The sequence below is a fragment of the Barbatula barbatula genome (assembly GCF_947034865.1).
Source record: "Barbatula barbatula genome assembly, chromosome: 7".
Taxonomy (NCBI): domain Eukaryota; kingdom Metazoa; phylum Chordata; class Actinopteri; order Cypriniformes; family Nemacheilidae; genus Barbatula; species Barbatula barbatula.
The window spans coordinates 19148574-19168988 of record NC_136770.1 but is presented as its reverse complement, the minus strand read 5'-3'; the positions used below and the strand labels follow the sequence as shown (position 1 = coordinate 19168988).

Here is a 20415-nt window from a genome sequence, read left to right as displayed (position 1 = left end):
CGCGCGTCTCCTTAAAAAGATCTTGTGACTCGTTTTTTAGCAGTGCCTGTAAGTGTCGGGAATGATCGCCACGGGACAGTCACACTAGCGACTAGTCACTTCTAATATGCATGACTCTATAAGAGGCAGAGGCCAAAGGCGGACCCCTCCCGCCAGCACGAGGGATTTTCTAGCCAATTAGAGTTCGTTCTTTTTCCAGCTCGACACCTGAAACCATAATTTACATCAAGCATCTATTCATTTGTTATAGGTCTGCCCTGTTTACAGTAAATCTATATGTCTCATGTACGCATCCTGATACTTTGCTAAGCCTATGTGAAGTCCTGGCAAATATCAGTATGCATGTTTACAAGAAAATATAGCTAGACACTGTGGAGGATTTTTAAATAATTCCAAAACAAAGGGTTAATGTCCCTCTTTTTGCGTTATATGATAAAGAGGTTAATAAGGCAAGGGCGATAAGTAAGCAAAGCATCGCCCTCCAGCGACTTATCCCAGCTTGAATTATTCAGGGAATAAGTTTCTGGCCGGCGCGCGCGTATTGTCTGTCTCGGCAGACACTTCTCGTGCGCGGTCAGTGACAACACGAAACCACTGACCACCTACCCTCACTCTCGTAAGATCTTTCCATCACTTTGATGAGAGAGGGAGAGAGTGAAAGGTAGACTGGCAGATTGAATAAGAGAGGGTGAGAAAGAGAGATGACATTCCTTGCTGAGATCTTTTGTAGCCAGCGAATTCAAAAATGAGAACAGCAGTGCTTGTCTCTTTCAACTAGCTGTGTTTTAGAACTATGTCTTAAGAAGTTGTAAATGAAAGGTTACGTGTATTTTACTCCAAGTTTAATTGACAGTTTTTGGTTGAAACTCTATACCATCACTTATTTCATCACAAGGAGTTGCTCAGAGTCAGATATACATCAGTCCACCAACCGAAAGGGAATTTCACATTCAAAACACATAGTAAATGGCTGTATTAAATTAGAAATATCATCCAAGCACTCAAATTGTTATTTAGTTCATCTATAAAATTGTTGGACTGGATAATGCTTTTATCCAAAGTGGTCAGTGGGAAACATTTAACAACTAACCCATAGGAGGTTGACCAAAAATGCAACATTAGAAGAGCACGATTAGAGGTTTTACTGTGTAGATCAGATCTGACTAAAATAAAAAGATAGCAGTTGTCTGAATGTTTAATCAAAATTTTAGTATCTGATACAGTGTTCGGCCTTTACCTAATATTGTTTCTTGCACTTCCAAAGTTTGGGATTTCCATTAAAAATCATTCTTTTATTTAAAAAAACGTGGCTGGTCAAGTTTTCTGTTCGGTTCTAATGATAAAAACCACATGGCTTATAGTCTGTTTATTACAAACATTTTAATCTAGAACACTCACACTCACTCTCTTTCTCTTTGTGAGGGTCTTGACAGAAGTTAAACAATGCAGCCCATGGTCCTTTAATTGCCGTTCATTTCCTCCGCAAAAAGCCCCAGGAAGGAGTATTAACAGTATACTGCACTAACAACCTGTCAATCATCTTTTTTCTCAGACTAACGATCAAAAAGGAATATTAAACATCCACACACACTACTTGTAAGCATTACAAATTTTTATAGGTAGGGCACTGAGATGGATTTAGCCCTAAAACTAGCACATCAGTGAATTTTTCCTTTCTTTTCGACTTTAATTAGCTTACTGGATGTTTACAGATAACTGCTTTTTTGTAAAATGTTCTTGTACTGAAAGTTTTTCTACACAGTTGCTTTGAAACAATGCATGTAATTTACTTGTTTCTAACCTACCTGGAAACTTGTACCGTTTATATCAGGAAATATTTATTATTATAGATTTTTGCTAACATGAACCTGATTCATGCGGATCATTTTTATGAAACCAGAAGCATCCAGCAAAGCATTCTGGGAACCAGAAATCCAAATAAATATTTTTCTGTTATTTTTCTCATTTTGGTTCCAAGAATGGGAATTTTTAGTTTGTATTTTATAGTTTGTTTCTGTAAGGATAAAGACTTGTTAATGTTTAATTGTAATTTATCTTTGAACAAACGGTTGCCAGTAAATTACATAAATGTAAATCTACAGTAAATTACTGGCAAACTGCTGCCAGTAATACTGTAATTTCTACAGATTTGTTTTACAGTGTACATCATGTTTTGATAGCAATAAAGGAGTTAATGACACCTGAATGACATCTTAACTCCCTCGTCCAGACCGACAGCCGACATGTGGAAGGTATGAATAACTATAGCGTGTTTGAGTGTATATGTGTACATTTATGTGTGCATCTGTTTGTGTAATTGCAAATGAGTGCGAGTGAATGTGTGTGAATAACCCTCTACCCCTCCCATACCCAGAATGCCTTGCAGGCCTGATTTTCACCACATCAGGATACAGGCCTGCTGCCTGAATTCCGGTGTGAAACGGAGCGCTGGTGCACCGCAATGTGTGTGTCATACACATGCAATCCCTCCTCAGGCACATGGACAGGTGCTGTAACGGACATTCACTTTTTTTACGTTCATTACATTCAACCACTAAGTGTCAACACTGATGCACCTCAGGCAATCAATTTCTAGACCAATGTTACATTTAGCAGAGATGATTCCTCAAAATTGAGTCTGGGTATCAACTTTATCTTTGAATGAACGATTCAGACAGCAGTTACTGTGCATACATTGAAGATCATGTGTCCAATTGATGGACACCTGCTCAACTCCACATTGTTTAGTTGGTTTGCCCTATATTTGCCCTACAAACTAATGTCCATAGAAATAGCAGATCACTGTATACGAAGTACAACTAATATCACTTGATTTGTGAATTTTGTTCAAACCAAAGTTCTTCTACACCGGCCTTTAGTTCTATTCAGAGTTCCAAGCATTGTGGTAGATATTAAGGAAAGTTCACCCAAAAATAAAAAACAGCCATCATTTATTCACCCTAATGTTTTTTCAAAACCTGTATGTACAGTAAGTCTTTCTTCAGTGAAACGATATTTTAAGAAACGTCTCAGTGGTTTTGTGTCCATACAGTAGAAGTCAATGTGTGCCAGTTTTGTTTGGCTACCAACATTCTTCCAAATATTTTCTTTAGTGTTCTGCTGAAGAAAGAAAGTCATACAGGTTTTGAATTACATGAAAGTGAGTAAATTATGAAATATTTAAAATTTTAAGATGAACAGTCCCTTTAAATACAAACTAACGTGAAGTTCACAATAAACACAAGGTGATATATCTCGTTGGTTTTTATGCAATTAAAAGTACTGTGACTTTGTTTTATTGAGTAATTTCACTTTATTATGTCATTTAATTTATTGTTTACTTACTTATAAGTGACAGTTTTCAAGACCATAAGGCAAGGCCTTTTATCAGAACCATTTTACATCACTGTTTGATTACATACAAAACTAAAATTAATGTGTAACAAAAGCCAAAGTAAACATGTTGTCTGGTTGTCGGGACATTTATTTGACACTACAAGTTTGTTCATAACCTAAACATCTATTGAATCTGTGAAGTTGTGATCAAATAGACCTACTGATGAAAATTTTTCTGTCATTTTTAACCCAAAGCTGCCATCTTCTGGCCATTATTGAGGTATAAATCCAAATGAATTTAGGGATGTTGTCCACCGAAGAACCATACTGGTACTTGGGTCCAGTTTTGTCATTGTCAGGACTAGTAAAATACATAATGGCAAAATACAGACATGCTGTATGTAATATATAGTGTTTTGTGGAAGGTAATTCAATATAAAATGCATCTTAGCTTTGTCTATGTTTTATTCATTATACTTGAGCAAGATCTGCTCCTGGAACAGAAACAGCATTAAAATGTTGAAAGTGTTCTTGTGGACAAATGCACATGTGCATGTTACGTGTGGTAAGAGAGTAAGTGTATGTGTGCATAAGTGTTTTCAGCTTTAAGGGGATGTGCTGGGTAACTGTTGCCCGCTTTGGGTTTCCGGACTGGGCGCCTGCAGACTGCCAGTTTCCCCTCTCCCTCTCTCTCTATCTCTCTCTTCATCACTCCTTTTATCTCTTTATCACACCACCCAGGCTCTCAGCCAGGATACTGTGGTAACAGGCGAGCTGATCTCTGCTTCACCCTTGTGATGTTGATTGAGGAGAAGAGAGGAGAGGAGAAGGCCTGTCCATGTGCATGAGCTTGTTTGTGTTTATGGGTAAACTTTTATATTTATAACATAAAATGAGAATTAATTCTTTAATAAAATAGATATTTAAGATAAAAACACATACATGAAATTAGAACATGGCCACAGTTTGAAGCTTAAATCCTTTGAAGAGATGAAATTGTTTCCAAACAGCTGGATAAATACTTTGTTGCCTGTATAGACCCTGGCTAGACATGATTTCGATAAAAATAATTTTTATACAGGAATACACTTCTGTATTTCTGTTTCTATGAGTTTGAATATGTGCATGTGAAATTTCATATCTGGTTGATACTCATAGGCAGAGAGTATTAATAGACACTGGCATCTCTTTGTGAATACAGCTAAACGTAGGCAGATTTGACTCACAATTGTCTCACACACTCTTTCAAGATCAGAACCCCACCTTATTAATGTCATATTCCCGCGAGTTTGTTTGTGTGCACTTCAAATACCTATGATGCCATCACACTAAAATTTTAACACTAGGCCGCAGTGGCTCACAACAAACCTTTTGATTTTTTTTCCAAACCCAAAGCATCCACAGTTTACTCTTATCCCTTTAGTGAAATATGCAACAAAGATTTATGTCTTTGAACGTGTCGGTGGGAAAGATGTCAGCACAATTGAATGTTTGGCTGGATGGCTTTGGTATGGCAGCCGCTCACCTGGAGAGCGCACAGAGAAGGTGGATGAGTATGTGCACGATCGACCATTTGATACCAAGTGGTTCAGCTTGTAGTAACATCATTTGTGCACAGGATTTGAGAATATTATTTTGATTGGAATTTAATTGTGAGTGATGCAAAGCTTCTGAACTTTGACCTCTCTTCAATGTGATGCGTGCCATCCTTTACAAAGTACAGTTTCATTTTTGAAAAAGACACCCAGACAGGGTTGAAAAGTGTTAGCACTTATTTGTGTATATCGACCAATTAAAACATTTTATGCAACATAACCCTTTCATGCATGAATTTATAACAACCCCAGTGCGTGAAAGGGTTAAACGTGCTGTGTCATTTTTTGGAGGATCTATTGACAGAAATGCAATACAATATAACTTGTGTTCAGAGGTGTACAAAGACCTTACATAATGAAGCGTTATGTATTTTTATTACCTTAGAATGAGCTATTTCTATCAACATTCATTGTACACCACTTTTCGAGCACGCAGTTAAATACATTATCTCCTTTAGAAAAGAAGCGAAAACGTCATCTTAGTTCTGTGTCAGCCACCGTAGTGTTTAGAAAAGGAAGGGGTGGAGTGAGCCATTTGTTGCACCACTAGATGCCGCTAAATTTCATACACTGGACCTTTAAATAGGAATTAAATTTAATAGAATTGAAATAAATGCATGCTTTTGAAATGGGGGATATACACCAAAAACTGTGACATTTCAAATGTATTGTCCTAGAAAATGTTTATAAACATTCTCATATATCGTACCAATGAAATTCTTAAATTCAATAAAATGTCTTGTCCAGGCTACAGTAAAACTAAAAGTCCTTTAAAGAAAAAAGAATGCATGCAAATGCACACAGTAAAAATCATAACGATTACATCATCATATGTTGTCAAAAAAACATCTGTTTCTTTGTGTCTTTCCTAGCTCCTTCTTGGTCTCGTTTTCATTTCGACACTTTTGAATGAGTATCTTTCTCCTGAGCGATAGTCGGTCAGGATATACCAGGTGCCCCAGTAGATTCCATCTGTGATGCCACTATAACGCCCGTCGTAGTAGCGTCCATTAAGGTTAGCTGCCAAACAGGAGTCATACCACCAACCTGCACCATAGTACCGGGCACAGTTTCCAGCAGCGTAGCGGTCGTAATCCCGATCATAAGTACTGAAAAATCTGCCGTCGTGATTATACTGTTTGCTATAGCTGAGAGCATTGCCAGCATCCCCGTGGTAATCTCGAGCAGTTAGGCGGAACCTTACAGAGAGAGTAAAACATATGCTGAATGAAAACTGTAGATTATTAAATGGAAGATTGTTAAAGGAGGTGAATCTCAGTCCATGTACCTCTGGTTTTCTCCTGCGACTCTAAAGGTGTTATAGTTTGCATGCCGCTTCTGTTCGTGCCAGTCTTGGAGAGTGATGCGGAGGATGTGATGGCCACTGGATGTTAGGGCATGGAGAACGGCATTGCCTAACCAGTGCTCTGTCTGCGGTGAGCCGAATCCATCACGGTACTCCTGCCATGTTCGATTAAAGTCAGTTTTTCCATCAAACCGACGTTGGAACACTGTCCACCCACCACCGGCTGAAGTCATGTCACACACAGCCTGAAGAGAGAGAGGCTTTTATTGCACATTTATAGTTACATTTATAGTTTTACCAGAAATGTATATGGGCAAGTAAGCCACACATCAACATGTAAATGTTTTTAAGAAAGTTACATTTAGTAAATTTACAGTTTGGGCAAAATGTATTTGGATACTTTCAGGTCTTCAAACACACCTGATGACACCTGTCTGAGCTTGGGGGGAAATGACCACATATGTTCAATAATATCAAAGGACCAGTTAAATAAAAGTAATTGCAAAAATGGAAAAAGAGAATTTTTTTTGTGCTGTCAAAACCTGCCCTCTCCTTTTTCTGAGACTGTAGGAGTCGGACCAATTATAAACTAGTGTGTGTTTGGCTTTATTGTACCTCTAGCGCTGGCTGCTTTGGATCTGGTTGTATGGTGTAAATTCCGTTCTCTTTGATTCCTAATTGGTAGATCTCTTGACAATCTTGAGGGTAAAGCCCTGCAGTGGGAGGAACTGCCATATACACAAAACATCTGTGAACACGTGTGCAGTAAATGTACTAGAGCTGCTGAAGTGCATGGGTGTGTTTGTTCTGTGTGTTTCTATTTGTTTGTCCATGTGAATGTGTGTCTCACCTGTTGGTGTCCTTGGTTTGGGGCTGTTAGGTGTAGAACGTGTGATACCCTTTAACAACAGCAGCAAGTCTTTCTCTCCACCTCTGCCCACCACACTTTCTATGACAGAAGAGATCAGGAAACCAATCCTTATAGATTCAAACACATATATAGTTCCTTAATATTATGACTATTCATAATCTTCTCTCAGATTCTGATATGAACAATTAAGAAAATGGCCATGCAGGACATCAAAAGTAATTTAAAGTAGGATTTTTTGGTACAGCTCCCTCTAACACTTCAAAACACTGGCAAAACATATTTAATATAGTTAATTTACAGGAATCCAGAATTTAATTGAAATCCTAGCTAAGCTAAACTAAACTTTCTATGCTTTTATAGGGATAAGGCTTACAAATGTATTTGACATAAAGAAGTAAAAAAACAATACATATTAGAACAGCATAAAAAAAATATTTGCTTATTAGATTGTTTGCTAGTTGAGTATTACTCTGTGATAAGGGTGGTTGTAAGGTTATACAAAGGTTAAAGAAAGGTTATGAGAGGGTCAGTTCTTCCACGAGTCTGGCATTCCTTAGAACACCTTTGTTTGCCTTGTAAATTTGGTCTTAAGTTAATTGAGAGAATTGGTGAAGTAGCTGCTCTATTGAACTTACTGAAATCACACAATAATGCTTGTAAGCCTATCAATTTAATATATGAGTGTTCAAGTGGATGGGAGAATAACATATGTTGTGGATTTTAATAACCGAGTCTGGTGGACATCTCCCTGAGTCTCTGACTATGGCAGTGGAGGTCACATTCTGTCAGCACTGCAGCCATAAGAGCCAGAAAGGCTACGAGTGAATCAGACGCGTCCGTCCGACTCACAGCCACTGATTCGTGTTGCAGCATACACCGCTGGAGCTGGATGAGACGTTCAGATGCATCAGACACCTACGCGAATACAAAAATACAAACACATGCAAGAGCATCTTAAATAATAGGTATATAAGGTATAAAGCATTAATAAACTAATCTCCCTTATGTTATCACCTATTTCAAGACTGAGAAAAGTAGCAATGATGCAGTTTTTAGTAATAACAATTTTAACCATTAGTTTAGGTGTTCGTACTGATCATTTATAAAAAAAATACTCAGACATTTAGACTACATAACACATGCACATCTGTTGTCTCATATGTGCTTACATGCATAAATTCTTACCTGTGAGCTTCTGCGATTCTCTGAAATTTTCCTGAGCCGTAAGTCCTGGGAGTGATGCATTTTAGGAGGAGAAGCTGTTGCACTGCAGCTACCCTCACATATGCTGTTGGGGGGTCCGGCCACCAAGATATCCCTCTGTCCCAGCACGCACATGCACATCATGTCGGCTCCTAGCAAAAGCAAGGGCAGCATGCACACACATGCACGCATCATGCTCCAAAGAGTCAGTATGCACCTGTTCCTTCAATTTTCCTCTCTTTAGTTTACTAGTTTCTCCCCTACTACCTATCCTATTTTTTCTATTGCCATACTCTTGTTGCTCTATTTTTTCCGTCTTCTCAGATCTGAAGTTGTACACAGTTGTGTAGTGTCCTCTAGTCAATTTCTCACTCAGTCCTCCACATTGTAATCTCACTATGTGCTCCTATGCGTCTCGTCTCCTGTTTTTCTCTTTTATTTGATCTTCTCTCGTCTATCCCTCCCTCTCCCTCTCCTGCACTCCTTTTTGTTTGTGAGGCTCTTTTGGCTCAGATTCCTAGATAACTGTGGCTCTTTGCTGTCTGACATGCACCGGTACACCCACCCCCTAATAGACACACACACTCACTTTCTAACTGATCATGGTAGTGAATTTACCCTCAGAAAATCTTGAATTACTTTACATTACACTAGAATCTATAAATAAATAATATGGTTATATGTTTCACAGTAAAATAACCTCTTTCTTAATCAGGCTTTAACTCTTTAACTCTTCAGCATACGTGAAGCTTTGAATGTGTGAAAAGTTTACCAAGTTTGTTAAGGGTGGTAAAAACTTGAAGCATTCCTCTTTAACAGTACTCACATTACACTAGAATCAATAAATAAATAATATGCTTATATATTTCACATAAAATGCAAAGTTAAATAAGGTCTTTGTTGATCAGGTTCTAACTCTTCAGCATATGTGTTTGAATGTGTGAAAAGTTTACCAAGTTTGTTAAGGGTTGTAAAAACTTGAAGCATTCCTCTTAATAACAGTACTTAAATTACACTAGAATCTATAAATAAATAACATGCTTATATATTTCACATAAAATGCAAAGTTAAATAAGGTCTTTGTTGATCAGGTTTTAACTCTTCAGCATATGTGTTTAAATGTGTGAAAAGTTTACCAAGTTTGTTAAGGGTTGTAAAAACGTGAGGCATTCCTCTTTTAACAGTCTTATTAAAAGACAGACAGACACACACGCTAATTCATATACACACATAGGCAGAGCAGGGAAAAACTCCTGAATAGGTTGACCCACGCTACACTTTGACCCCTAACCTTTCACTGTCTCCAGAAGGAAGGTGCTAGACCTGTTTTATTGAGGGATGTTTGCTCTCTGTGTGCATGTTACAGGAAATGGTAAGAACGACTATAAATACAACTTTAAATGTGTTAACGTCCATATTGCAGTAAATGTGTGACAACCTGTTCAACTCATTTGGGATAGAACGATGATTGAAATCACACACTTAAGTCAACAAGATCAATTTGAGATTTTTTGTGATTATAATATTGTTATTATGTCTGTTATTATACATTATGTGCCGCCCAGCCATTGATTATTTATTTGTAAAAAAAATCATCCACGAGCATAATCATAACCAATAGATATGCTTGAGCTGCCATCTAGCGTTGAACATGTGCAATGACGTCATCCGTCCCCGTCGCTGTCAATTGTTTGAAAAACAAAATAAACTTTTCAGACCTTGAACTTCACTTTATTGAATTCTCTCTTTTATAACAGTTACACAATAAAAGTAAGCATATAGTGAGTTTGAGGTAAGCATGTTGAGAGAAAAGTCAAAAGTCTTGAACATTTTCTCTCAAAATATCTGGAACAGAGGGGTCGATTATGAAGTGGCCATCTGGAAATTTTGTATATGAGAGTATTCATTTTCTCATTATATACACCTCGTAACAAAACACAATATCCCTTACTTTGCCTGTGGTAGCATTTTATAACATCTTCACATTATAACATACCGGAGCGGGCAGGGCGCAATCCATACCCAGACCTGACAAATGCTGTGATGATAGAGCTGGACGAAGTACGTGGTGACTCTACAAAACTTCAGACGCTATTAGATTATTAATGATAATTTTAAATCTAACTTTTTTTGTTTTGCCTTGTTGTGCAAGCACTGTCGAGCTTGTGCAGAGGCTGCAGTTTTTGCCAGAGGGGAACTGGAATCCCCTGGTTAGGCCTGGTTTCCCTCTGAGGTTTCTTTTCTCCTCCAATGGAGTTTTGGGTTCCTCGCCACCGTTTGCATATGATTTTGCACTGTTTGCCTGGCCGGATGGGCTGCTAGAATATAATTTTATAGTCTTATTTAATTAACACTGCATATAGGAATTTATTGTGTGTCTGATATTTGACCTGTGTTTTGACTTCCATAACCTTTTATATTTTACTTATAGTCAATGTTTTCTTGTACAGCTGCTTTGTAACGATGAACATTGTAAAAAGCGCTATATAAATAAAGCTGACTTGACATTTAACATAATCTCCCATGCAAAGGTATTTTGAGGTTCAGAGAGGTAAATGACTTTATACTTAACAAAACTGCATGGCCAGGTTTTTAATTAACTATTCTACTCTTTGGCGACCCCTGAAGTAAGTACTTAATGCCACACTAGAGGGTGGGGTTCTCAAGTTTTTGAAAAATGCCCCGAACTAAGGGGTGCCGCTGTTATTCAAAATATAATATAAAATATGTACATCCAAATTGTATGGACAGCTGCTCGCCGTCTAATAGATGTTAACAGCAACTCGAAAATATTTGAGGGACATTAACGTTTAAACATAAATTTAACGGTTGACAGAGACATCAAACAGGCACTTACATTCAGGTATTACAACCTCTTTGATATAATAAACTAATTTAATCTCGAAATGTAACGTTATTTATGTATTTCATAAAACATGTCGATCTCGCATGTGTTTATTTTCCCAGAGAGACTTCATTCTAAATAGGCAGCTATAACAGGTTCAATCTAACAGGAAGACGAGAGAAATGCAGAAGAAAGTGGTTTTTCAATACACACCAAAGCCACGCGAGGGCGTTTAATGTGCTAGTTATGTGAAATTAAACTTTTATATATCGAAAGCGTGTCATAAATGCGGAACAAGCGATACAGTTATAGCTTTTACTGCATCTTTATTTCTATCGCCCATTCAATACATTGACTGACTTTATATCCAAAAAGAGATTTATATTCGCAAAGTTGATGCCCCCACCCGCAATCGCAAAGTATTCTGTGGGTGCAAACTTTTCTTTGCCTTCTCTCGACATCGTTTTGCGTTTATGTTACGTCTTTCACATAGTGCTCGAAAGAGCATCGTCTGCACTCCCTGTGTAAATGATCCACGTTTGTAAAATAGGTTTAAGTAACAAGAAAAAAGGGACCAAAGTCGTGGAAGAAAGCACAACTCCACCAGCGCCTCTGTCGACTGTGTTGTTGTTCTCAACCACGTCCGCGTATCGCCGTTAAATCTCAATCATGAAACTCAGTGGTAATGCTCACGCACATATCAGAGCAGATATTCTCACGGTCTCAAAAACATATTTCGCATATCATGTCTGCTAATATGGAAGAGTCCGCGCCAGCCCAAGCCTCCGCTCCAACAATAACCAAAACGAAGAAGACACCGACGAAAAAGGCAAAACCTGCAGTAACTGGCTCACCGGCCAAAAAGAAGAAAAACAAGAGCAAGACGCCTGGCAAGTACAGCCAGCTCGTCATTACTGCGATCCAAACCCTGGGCGAGAAAAACGGCTCGTCTCTTTTCAAGATCTACAATGAAGCGAAGAAAGAGAGCTGGTTTGATCAGCAGAACGGTCGCACGTATCTGCGCTACTCCATCCGCGCTCTCCTGCTCAACGACACGCTCGTGCAGGTGAAAGGACTGGGAGCTAACGGCTCTTTCAAGCTCAATAAGAAGAAATTTGAGAAAAAAACAAAGACAAGCGCCGCCAAAACAGAGAATTCTGTCCAACCCGCGCCCAAAAAAGCCAAGGCAAAGAAAGGGAGTGCAAACAAGAGCACGAAAAAGAGCTCTGGTAGTGAAAAGAAAACGACCCCCGCTGCCACCGGGAAGGCGAGTGTGAAGAAGACGTCCACCAAACCGAAGAAAGCAGCTGCCAAAAAAACCAAAGTCGCGGCGAAGAAAGCAACCAAGGCAAAGAAGTCAAAATAGACTGAAATAGCGGAATCGTTTATGTAAATATGAGAATTGAGCGATGTAAGGGGAACAATTTGTCCATTTTTAATTTTATTTTAGGGAGTTTATACTTAAAACTCATATGTTGAATTTGGTTTTGTTTTCGGTTTGCTGTAAAATTCCTGGATATAGGTTTATAGAGACACACCCACTCATGTTGCAGCGCTGCAGTACGTCATGCTTTTTAGAAATGCGGTTGATGTAGTACGCTAGTTGACAAGAGTTATGACATTTTGTTTAGAAGAAAACAAGAGTTATGACATTTTGTTTAGAAGAAAACAAGAGTTATGACATTTTGTCTCATCTGTAAGTCGCTTTGGATAAAAGCGTCTGCTAAATGTAAGTGTAAGATGAAGAAAATGGAAACACTTTGTTAATTGAAGTTTGTACATTGTTTTCATTTACTGCAACAACTGCTCTTTGCAACCTTTTATTGATCGATGTTGAAAAGAGATGTCTTTTGTTTGTTCAGACAATAAACTTTTGACATATCAAATATGTGATTTCTGTTTCGTGCAGTGAGTTTTCTATAAATGTACAAGATTTATTTAAATCGATTTTTTAAAAACATTTAAGGACTAAATATGATTCCGTACAGACTATATGGTGCCATGAGTATTTTTTCTATTAACAATGTAAAAAGTACAATAAATAAAACAAATTAAATAAAAAAGTGGATTCAGAGAGAAAATTACAGAAATATAATCAAGAATGCATTATGTAAGAGATAATGTACAGACAGCCGGTTGTTATCGCAGAAATAAGACCCGATAATGTGATCAAGCGATATTTCAAGTTTATTTCACGATACCAGCCGCCTGCTTGTACATTATCGCACTTATTACAGGGCAACTTTCTACATGAGAAAAAACTCCACATGAAATGTGAATTTGAAACATTTTATTAGCAAAATTTACTGAATGCAGACCTTCCAGGAAACCGTTTACTTTCGGTAAGAAACGACGTTCAAATGTCACGAACATGCATTTGATCAATCATTATAATGTCATATCTGTTATTAAAATACATATTTATGTTAATTTATTTGTGTAATATTAAACTGTACCTGTCAAAATGACTTGCAGCATCCGGGTTACCGTGTGTTTTTAGTTTCGAGCGGTTGTTATCGGGAAAAACGAACCTGAAATTGTCGCGACTGGCCAATCAGAATCAAGCAATCCTCGTGTAATAATCGTAGTCTACAGATCTAATCAGATGTAATATCTCACATATATCTTTTCAGTTAAAAAAAACAGTCGTTTTAGTTCATTTATAAAAACGTAATCGTAGAATTATCATTAGCATTTGAATATATTTAATCTTTTATTAACAGCAACCTAAGCAGGAGAAAATAGGTGCCCCCTATTTAGTGAAAAAGTGGCATGTCCCAACGTGTGGCTTTTTTACTCGCGGAAGTCGCCCGGTATTTGTAGCACTTCCGTCTTCTGCTCCAACTGGTACACAGAAATGGTAGGATTATCTTTGAACACTTCAGAAAAAAATATATTAAAGTAGCTGCAATTGTTTGAATAACGTGAAATACCTTATTGTTATATTTCTGGTTTTTTTCTGCCTGACGTGAAGTTGCTCAATTTGCGTATGCTGCTAAATCACTAGCTAACACCCACACCCATATTCTCCTACCGGGGTAGTATAAGAATTCATTTGACATTGTGCATTTGGTGTCTGTAGTAAAATTGCTTGCTTTTTTGTTGTTGGATAAGTGTAACGGGGAAAACCATTTCAAAATGACCTCCCTTCATATGCACCGATAGCGAGCCATGATTTGATGGTCCTTTATTGACACTGTGCATTGATTATACTGATATGTTTTTTATCCCGTAGTAAAGTATCGCTTTTTTTACCTGTTGATAAAAATGATCCTTTATTAAGTATTAACCTGTTTTATTTATTTAATTAATAAATCTAAAAAAATAATATTGCAACATCTGAGATATAACACATATTCGCCTTCGAAGTCTAATGTTCCCACACATCTTGCTGTTATTTATTTATTGTTAACTTCTTTATTGTAATTCTAAAAAAGGTCAGTTAGGTCTGTCTTTCATGCAGATATTTGCACTTCCTCCATGGTTTGTATTTAAATTCAGGAAGTGACTAGATTTAGACAGTCCTCTTTCTTAGACAGTCCATTATAAAATAACATGTATGTTAAATTGCACCATGACAAAGCCATTTCATGGTTTGTAGTGCATGCCTTTTTTGGAGCACAGTATCACAAGAATTCCCCTGCAGGTTCAGACATGCATTTAAAACCCACAATATCGGAGTTCTGAACAGTGTGCTATCTGTATGCAGCCTGTGAAGTTTGCCACATACGGATTTAGTTCATTTATTTATTTTGGCAGACGGCAACTCTGCGTCCGTACCTGAATGCAGTGCGTGCTACACTGCAAGCAGCTCTCTGTCTGGAGAACTTTTCCTCACAGGTGGTCGAACGACACAACAAACCCGAGGTTGAAGTGAGGTAAGTGTGTGCGACTATTGATTGCATATGTGCATGTGTTTTTAAGTCACCCACATGGTTTAAAGTTAGCATCTTGTCTCTCGCTTCGCTCTGTTGTGACGCATGTTTGCAATATAGCCACACAGTTATATAAATGCTATCATACAACACATTTTACATTTAATTCATGCTTTAATTTTTAGATTAAGTTTCATCGCTTTTCATTTATCATAAGAACCTCATATTATGTGATGGTGTCTGTTCCTTTTGTTAAACTTCTTGTTGGACTTCATGTACCAGAGATTCAGCATACCAGTTTAAATTGCGTTTTCACACCATGTTCTATGTCTTTCTCAAGTTCCTTTATGTCTGTATGTCAACAGGAGCAGTAAAGAGCTGTTGCTTCAGCCTGTTGTGATCAGTAGGAATGATAAAGAGAAGGTTCTAGTAGAAGGATCCATCAACTCTGTAAGAGTCAGCATTGCTGTGAAACAGGTAAATGCATCTGAACGTGCAATTGTGTTCCAACTTTTCTGAGATCTTTTGGATCCAAAAATATTGAACATGCTACTGGTAATACAAAAGTGGAAGTATTGCAATGGTAATGCATGTATTTGCGAGTGCGGTCCAGTAAAATGCTAGCAACTAGAACAAAGCTGAGAATTGTTTCTCTTGTAAATTGTTTATGATCCGGTGATGCACATCAATTGGTCCCTTGAAGGCTGATGAGATTGAAAAGATTCTGTGCCACAAGTTCATGCGCTTTATGATGATGAGAGCCGAGAACTTCTTCATTCTGCGGAGAAAACCTGTTGAGGTGAGAATTTTCACTTGCTTGTTTACAGTGCAAATTTACTTGTTATTCTTGTTTTGATTGACTTTTATATTGCTGTGCTTTTGTTGATAACCCAATTTTTAAAATGTATACATTTTTTACACCATTTTTTAAAAGAATGCGCTATTAGATTAGTCTCAAAACTTGCCAGTCATTTAGACAGAGACATTTGAGAAGCATCTCTGATTTTAACATGTAACATTTTAGACATTTAGGTTGTTCAAGTATTTCTGTGATCAGTTCAAACTGTATGTTTGAGTAAATTGTTTCATCACGTTCATTTAATGATTTGTTTGCATTACATTTTTTCACATGCCTTGACTAATGAAATATAAACCTTTGTCAAAGAGCTGAAATATATTCAGAGATCATTTTAGCTCCATCACCCAGCAAAAGCAGGCCTCCATGAAATGCCCCGATGTAATGCTGAATTTTACCAGTAAATGTTCTCCTTTTCTCTCCTCAGGGATATGACATCAGTTTCCTCATTACTAACTTCCACACAGAACAGATGTACAAGCATAAGTTAGTGGACTTTGTCATTCACTTTATGGAGGAGATTGATAAAGAAGTCAGCGAGATGAAGCTGTCAGTCAATGCCAGGGCTCGCATAGTTGCAGAGGAGTTCCTCAAAAATGTGAGTCTCTCTGTAATATGTCACCTTATTGATTTAATACAAAAGGAGATTTAAGGTTTTGTCACACCAACCTGTTCTGTATTCCTTTGGTTCAGTTTTAGGAGATTATCAGCGCCCTCTCTGCTGGCTACAGTACCTGTGTCACCTCAGAATAGTGGATGAAGGGTTTTTGTGCCAGTGAGGGAGGAGTTAATGTGTGATTGACGACCAACCTGGAATATCACCAAATGGGAAAGAGTAAAGGGTGTGGCCTCTGTCAGAGTATTGAATTCAGAGTATTGCAGTATTAAAGAGCAAACTGATGGATTTCAAAGATAGACGTGGTACTCCTTTTGCTGTTTCAAACGGTTTTATTTTGTATTTGATTTGTCATCCCAGCTTCCCCTGCCTTTTATGTTAATATTTGTCAATGCCCTTTAACCAATGACCTCATTTGTTAAAAGTATTCTGTTCTTCTGAAATTTATATTTTTGTTTCCTGCTTGATAGCTTATCTGAGACCCCTTCATTTTTATTTAGTGGTAGGTAAGTGCTCACAACGTTGCAATATTCTGGATATGCCTCAGCTTTCCCTTGTGCACATAAATATGTACATCTTACATATACAAAGGTGACTCCTTTCACCTCTGTGTTTCTAACAAACTTTAAAATCAGGGCGGGTCTATATTGATAAAATCTAATTAATGCTCATGAGCACAGAGGAAAAAATGTTCCAATAATTTAAACGCTCTGTTTTGTCCGTGTTTTTTATAAATATGAAGACTGTCCAAATGACCATTTTCATGTTGTTATGATATAAATAGACCCACACACTGGTGCACATATCAGTGATGGCAAAATGACAATAATGCTAAAATAAATCAATTTATTGCTTCTATGTTGTGTGTGTGCGCACTGTGGAGAAGAAAACCTTTGTTCAAACACAAATCGTGTTAAATGCAGTCAATATCACATGTTTAAATTGTAAGTGTGATGTTGTACAATGACGACCCATATTTGAAGAATGGTCGGTTAAGTATCATAATTGGTTAGGGTGATACTTTCACATACTTTCTTGCTCTCACACTTGGGTGACTTTTTAAGCATTAAATTGGGTCATACTTGTATTCAGTAATTTATCTTCTTTGGTGTTCAGGATAAAAAGATTTAGAAGATTAAAATGCAGTGTAATTCGAGAGCAAACTTTAAAATTATCTGGCACAAGGGAAATATTTCTCTCCAGTCTTGATTTAGAAGGGAAATGCAAGAAGGGATTAGGTGTTAAATTACCTACAGATGAGGTCTACAGATGACATATTTCTTCTCTTACACATATACAGTGAGGGAAATAATTATTTGATCCCCTACTGATTTTGTAAATTTGCCTGCTTACAAATAAAAATAGGGTCTATCATTTTTATGGTAGGTTTATATTAACTAATAGAGAGAGAAAAATGTAATTTAAAGGTTATAAATTGATTTGCAGTTCATTCAGTGAAATAAGTATTTGATCCCCGAGTAAAACATAACTTTGTACTTTATTTGGGTCTGTGTCATGTTAAAGCTACATCCACGACCCATCTTCAGTGATCTAGTTAAGGGGAGGAGGTTCTTGCCCAATATTTTATGGTACATGGGCCAATCCCTCAGCCCCTCAATTTCATTTTCACTCAACAGTTCTACCCGATATAATAAAAACAGGAACCAATAACAAGTACTTGCCACTTGTCTTCACTGGACAGCTGGTTAAACGTGTCTATATTTTTAGTTAATCCCTACAAGTACATAATATGAAATAAACAAGATCATACAGTATATCCCTTTTTATTAAGGAGTTTACCTCATCCTCATAGAAAATATTTGCTGAACAAATAATAAAAAATGAAAGTACAGTCCCTGACAAAAGTCTTGTCGCTTGTGTACAAATTGACCTGAAGTGCCACTGAAATATATTTCTAATCAAGATTTTTTTACAAGAAATGGCTCATTTTAATCCCAACAGCTTTTGTAATAATGTTTCAGTGCAAAACAAAACTGTCATAAAGTATTGTAATATTCACAGCTTGGTAAAGGCCATTGAGTCAATTTTTGCAAAGACATAATGTTGTTGCCTTGTCATATGAGCTTCACCTGTGACTAATAATGGATCAATTAGGTCTCAGGTGTGTATAAAAAGAACCCCACTAGACCTCTGCAAACATGCCTATGCACCCTGAGACTAAAGTTTGATTATCAAGAGGCTGAAGACCAGAGCCACTGTTGATGTGGCAGACACCTTCAATGTGTTTCAGCATCAACTACAGAGGATAAGAAAAAGATTTGAAGAGACTGGAGACGTTTTTGACAAGTCCAGGCCAGGCAGACCCCGCAAGACAACTGCTCGAGAGGACCGTTTGTTGGCTCGAAAATCCAAGGCCAGCTCATTTTCCGTTGCAGCAGAGCTCCACGAGACCTGGTCACCTGAAGACCCTGTGTCAACCAGAACAGTTTGTCGGATTCTCTCTTGAAATGGCCTCCATGGTCGAATCAGAGCCCGGAAGCCAGCACTAAACAAAAGACAATTGAAAAACTGTGTGGCATTTGCAGGGTGGAAGGCAACATCAATAGTCTAAAATACCAAGAACTCTTAGCTATCTCTTATGTTCCCAACCATAAAAGAGGCCAAATTCTGCAGCAGGATGGTGCTCCATCGCATACTAACATCTCCACATCAAAATTCCTCAAGGCGAAGATCAAGATGCTCTAGGATTGGCCAGCCCAGTCACCAGACATGAACATCATTGAGCATATGTGGGGTGGGATGAAAGAGGAATTATGGAAGATGAAACCAAAGAATATTGATGAACTCTGGGAGGCATGCAAGACTGCTTTCTTTGCTATTCCTGATACCTTGATCAATAAATTGTATGCATCCTTGCCAAACCACATGGATGAAGTCCTTCAATCTCATGGAAGTCATACAATATTACATTTGGATCTCACAGCACCACTACTTAATTTGCTGACATATTTTTGTATTTGTAGTAAATTTGTTAATTTTCTGTATATGCGACAACTTTTATCTTGCCAAAATTGGAACTTTCTGTCTGGATTAAATGATAAATAATTTTTCAGTGTAACTAATTTATTTCAGTGCATTAAACTTCATTTGGGAGGGATTTAGCTTTTCATATGAGCTATTTCTAACACCAATTGATTAATTAAAAGTCAGGTTACTAGCAGGTGTTTCTACAAAATAGATAAGTAACAAGACTTTTGTCAGGGACTGTATATATGAAGAATTTGGTTAAAAAATGAGATGACTCCGTTTTTAAAATATCTAATTTTGGAACCCAACTCTTCACACACACACACATATATATATAAACATGACATAATAAAAAGTTAAACAAAGGGAAAAATTAATTAAACCCACAAATGTGGCAAACCTTCAGCATATTTGAAGTCCCTGCTAATGGTCACCTACACAGTTCATGTTCTCTGCGTACATAATCTGGGGATTGTACCTTTTATTAAAAACAAATGTGTCCCCTGCACTTTAATGGGCGAATGTGTTCACCTGACATTTCTGCCCTCTTGCTTCTAAAATAATAGCGACGCACATGAAACAAGCCCTCCTTTTAAATTCAATAATTTCATGCCTTTAATCATATGTAAGCCTGCAATACATTTGGAACGCTATACAAGTGACATTTAAAAGCTCTCATTGAACAGGCACATCCCAAACAGTGCCAGGAACTGCCAGGAAATAATATAGCTGTGATGCATCATGGCAACATGAAGTTCAAGCAGAAGCAGAGAGAGGAGCAGGCCGAGCGTGATGGAACTGAGGGTGGGACTTCAGTTCACATATGGTTGCAGTTGGTTACATGAAAGTGCATTATTTTAAATGTTATTTCTTTTCCAGATAAAATCGCTTACCAAATTGGACTTAACTCAGCTTAAAGCTTTG

The 20415-nt window shown here is 37.5% G+C and overlaps 3 protein-coding genes across 3 annotated transcripts; 2 read left to right on the top strand and 1 right to left on the bottom strand.

The window, feature by feature from the left end:
- Positions 1 to 5289: 5289 nt before the first annotated feature.
- On the bottom strand, positions 5290 to 8840 carry LOC306896841 (fibroleukin). The gene is made up of 6 exons (XM_079461147.1): positions 8294 to 8840; positions 7837 to 8023; positions 7088 to 7186; positions 6853 to 6965; positions 6220 to 6482; positions 5290 to 6130 (listed from the first exon to the last, which is right to left on the bottom strand). The coding sequence occupies exons 1-6, from the start codon at positions 8504 to 8506 to the stop codon at positions 5800 to 5802; spliced, it is 1206 nt and encodes a 401-aa protein (XP_079317273.1). The 5' UTR covers positions 8507 to 8840; the 3' UTR covers positions 5290 to 5799.
- A 2993-nt stretch (positions 8841 to 11833) lies between these two features.
- On the top strand, positions 11834 to 13038 carry h1-10 (H1.10 linker histone). Its single transcript, XM_079460193.1, has one exon. It carries the CDS (start codon positions 11842 to 11844, stop codon positions 12520 to 12522), a length of 681 nt encoding a protein of 226 aa, XP_079316319.1. The 5' UTR covers positions 11834 to 11841; the 3' UTR covers positions 12523 to 13038.
- A 680-nt stretch (positions 13039 to 13718) lies between these two features.
- arpc4 (actin related protein 2/3 complex, subunit 4) lies at positions 13719 to 19571 on the top strand. The gene is made up of 6 exons (XM_079459781.1): positions 13719 to 14016; positions 14916 to 15034; positions 15397 to 15508; positions 15735 to 15830; positions 16315 to 16485; positions 16581 to 19571. The coding sequence occupies exons 1-6, from the start codon at positions 14014 to 14016 to the stop codon at positions 16584 to 16586; spliced, it is 507 nt and encodes a 168-aa protein (XP_079315907.1). The 5' UTR covers positions 13719 to 14013; the 3' UTR covers positions 16587 to 19571.
- The last annotated feature ends 844 nt before the right edge of the window (positions 19572 to 20415 follow it).

What these genes read in the sequence shown, in the direction of transcription:
- LOC306896841 (XM_079461147.1), bottom strand. Translation starts at nt 8,506, where the DNA reads ATGATGCGTGCATGTGTGTGCATGCTGCCCTTGCTTTTGCTAGGAGCC. An exon ending in GGAGATGTCCACCAGACTCG is followed by an intron (nt 7,187 to 7,836) that starts GTTATTAAAATC and finishes CTTCTGTCATAG; the next exon opens with AAAGTGTGGTGGGCAGAGGT. An exon ending in GTCGCAGGAGAAAACCAGAG is followed by an intron (nt 6,131 to 6,219) that starts GTACATGGACTG and finishes TCTCTCTGTAAG; the next exon opens with GTTCCGCCTAACTGCTCGAG.
- h1-10 (XM_079460193.1), top strand. Translation starts at nt 11,842, where the DNA reads ATGCTCACGCACATATCAGAGCAGATATTCTCACGGTCTCAAAAACAT.
- arpc4 (XM_079459781.1), top strand. An exon ending in AAACCCGAGGTTGAAGTGAG is followed by an intron (nt 15,035 to 15,396) that starts GTAAGTGTGTGC and finishes GTATGTCAACAG; the next exon opens with GAGCAGTAAAGAGCTGTTGC. An exon ending in TGCGGAGAAAACCTGTTGAG is followed by an intron (nt 15,831 to 16,314) that starts GTGAGAATTTTC and finishes TTCTCTCCTCAG; the next exon opens with GGATATGACATCAGTTTCCT.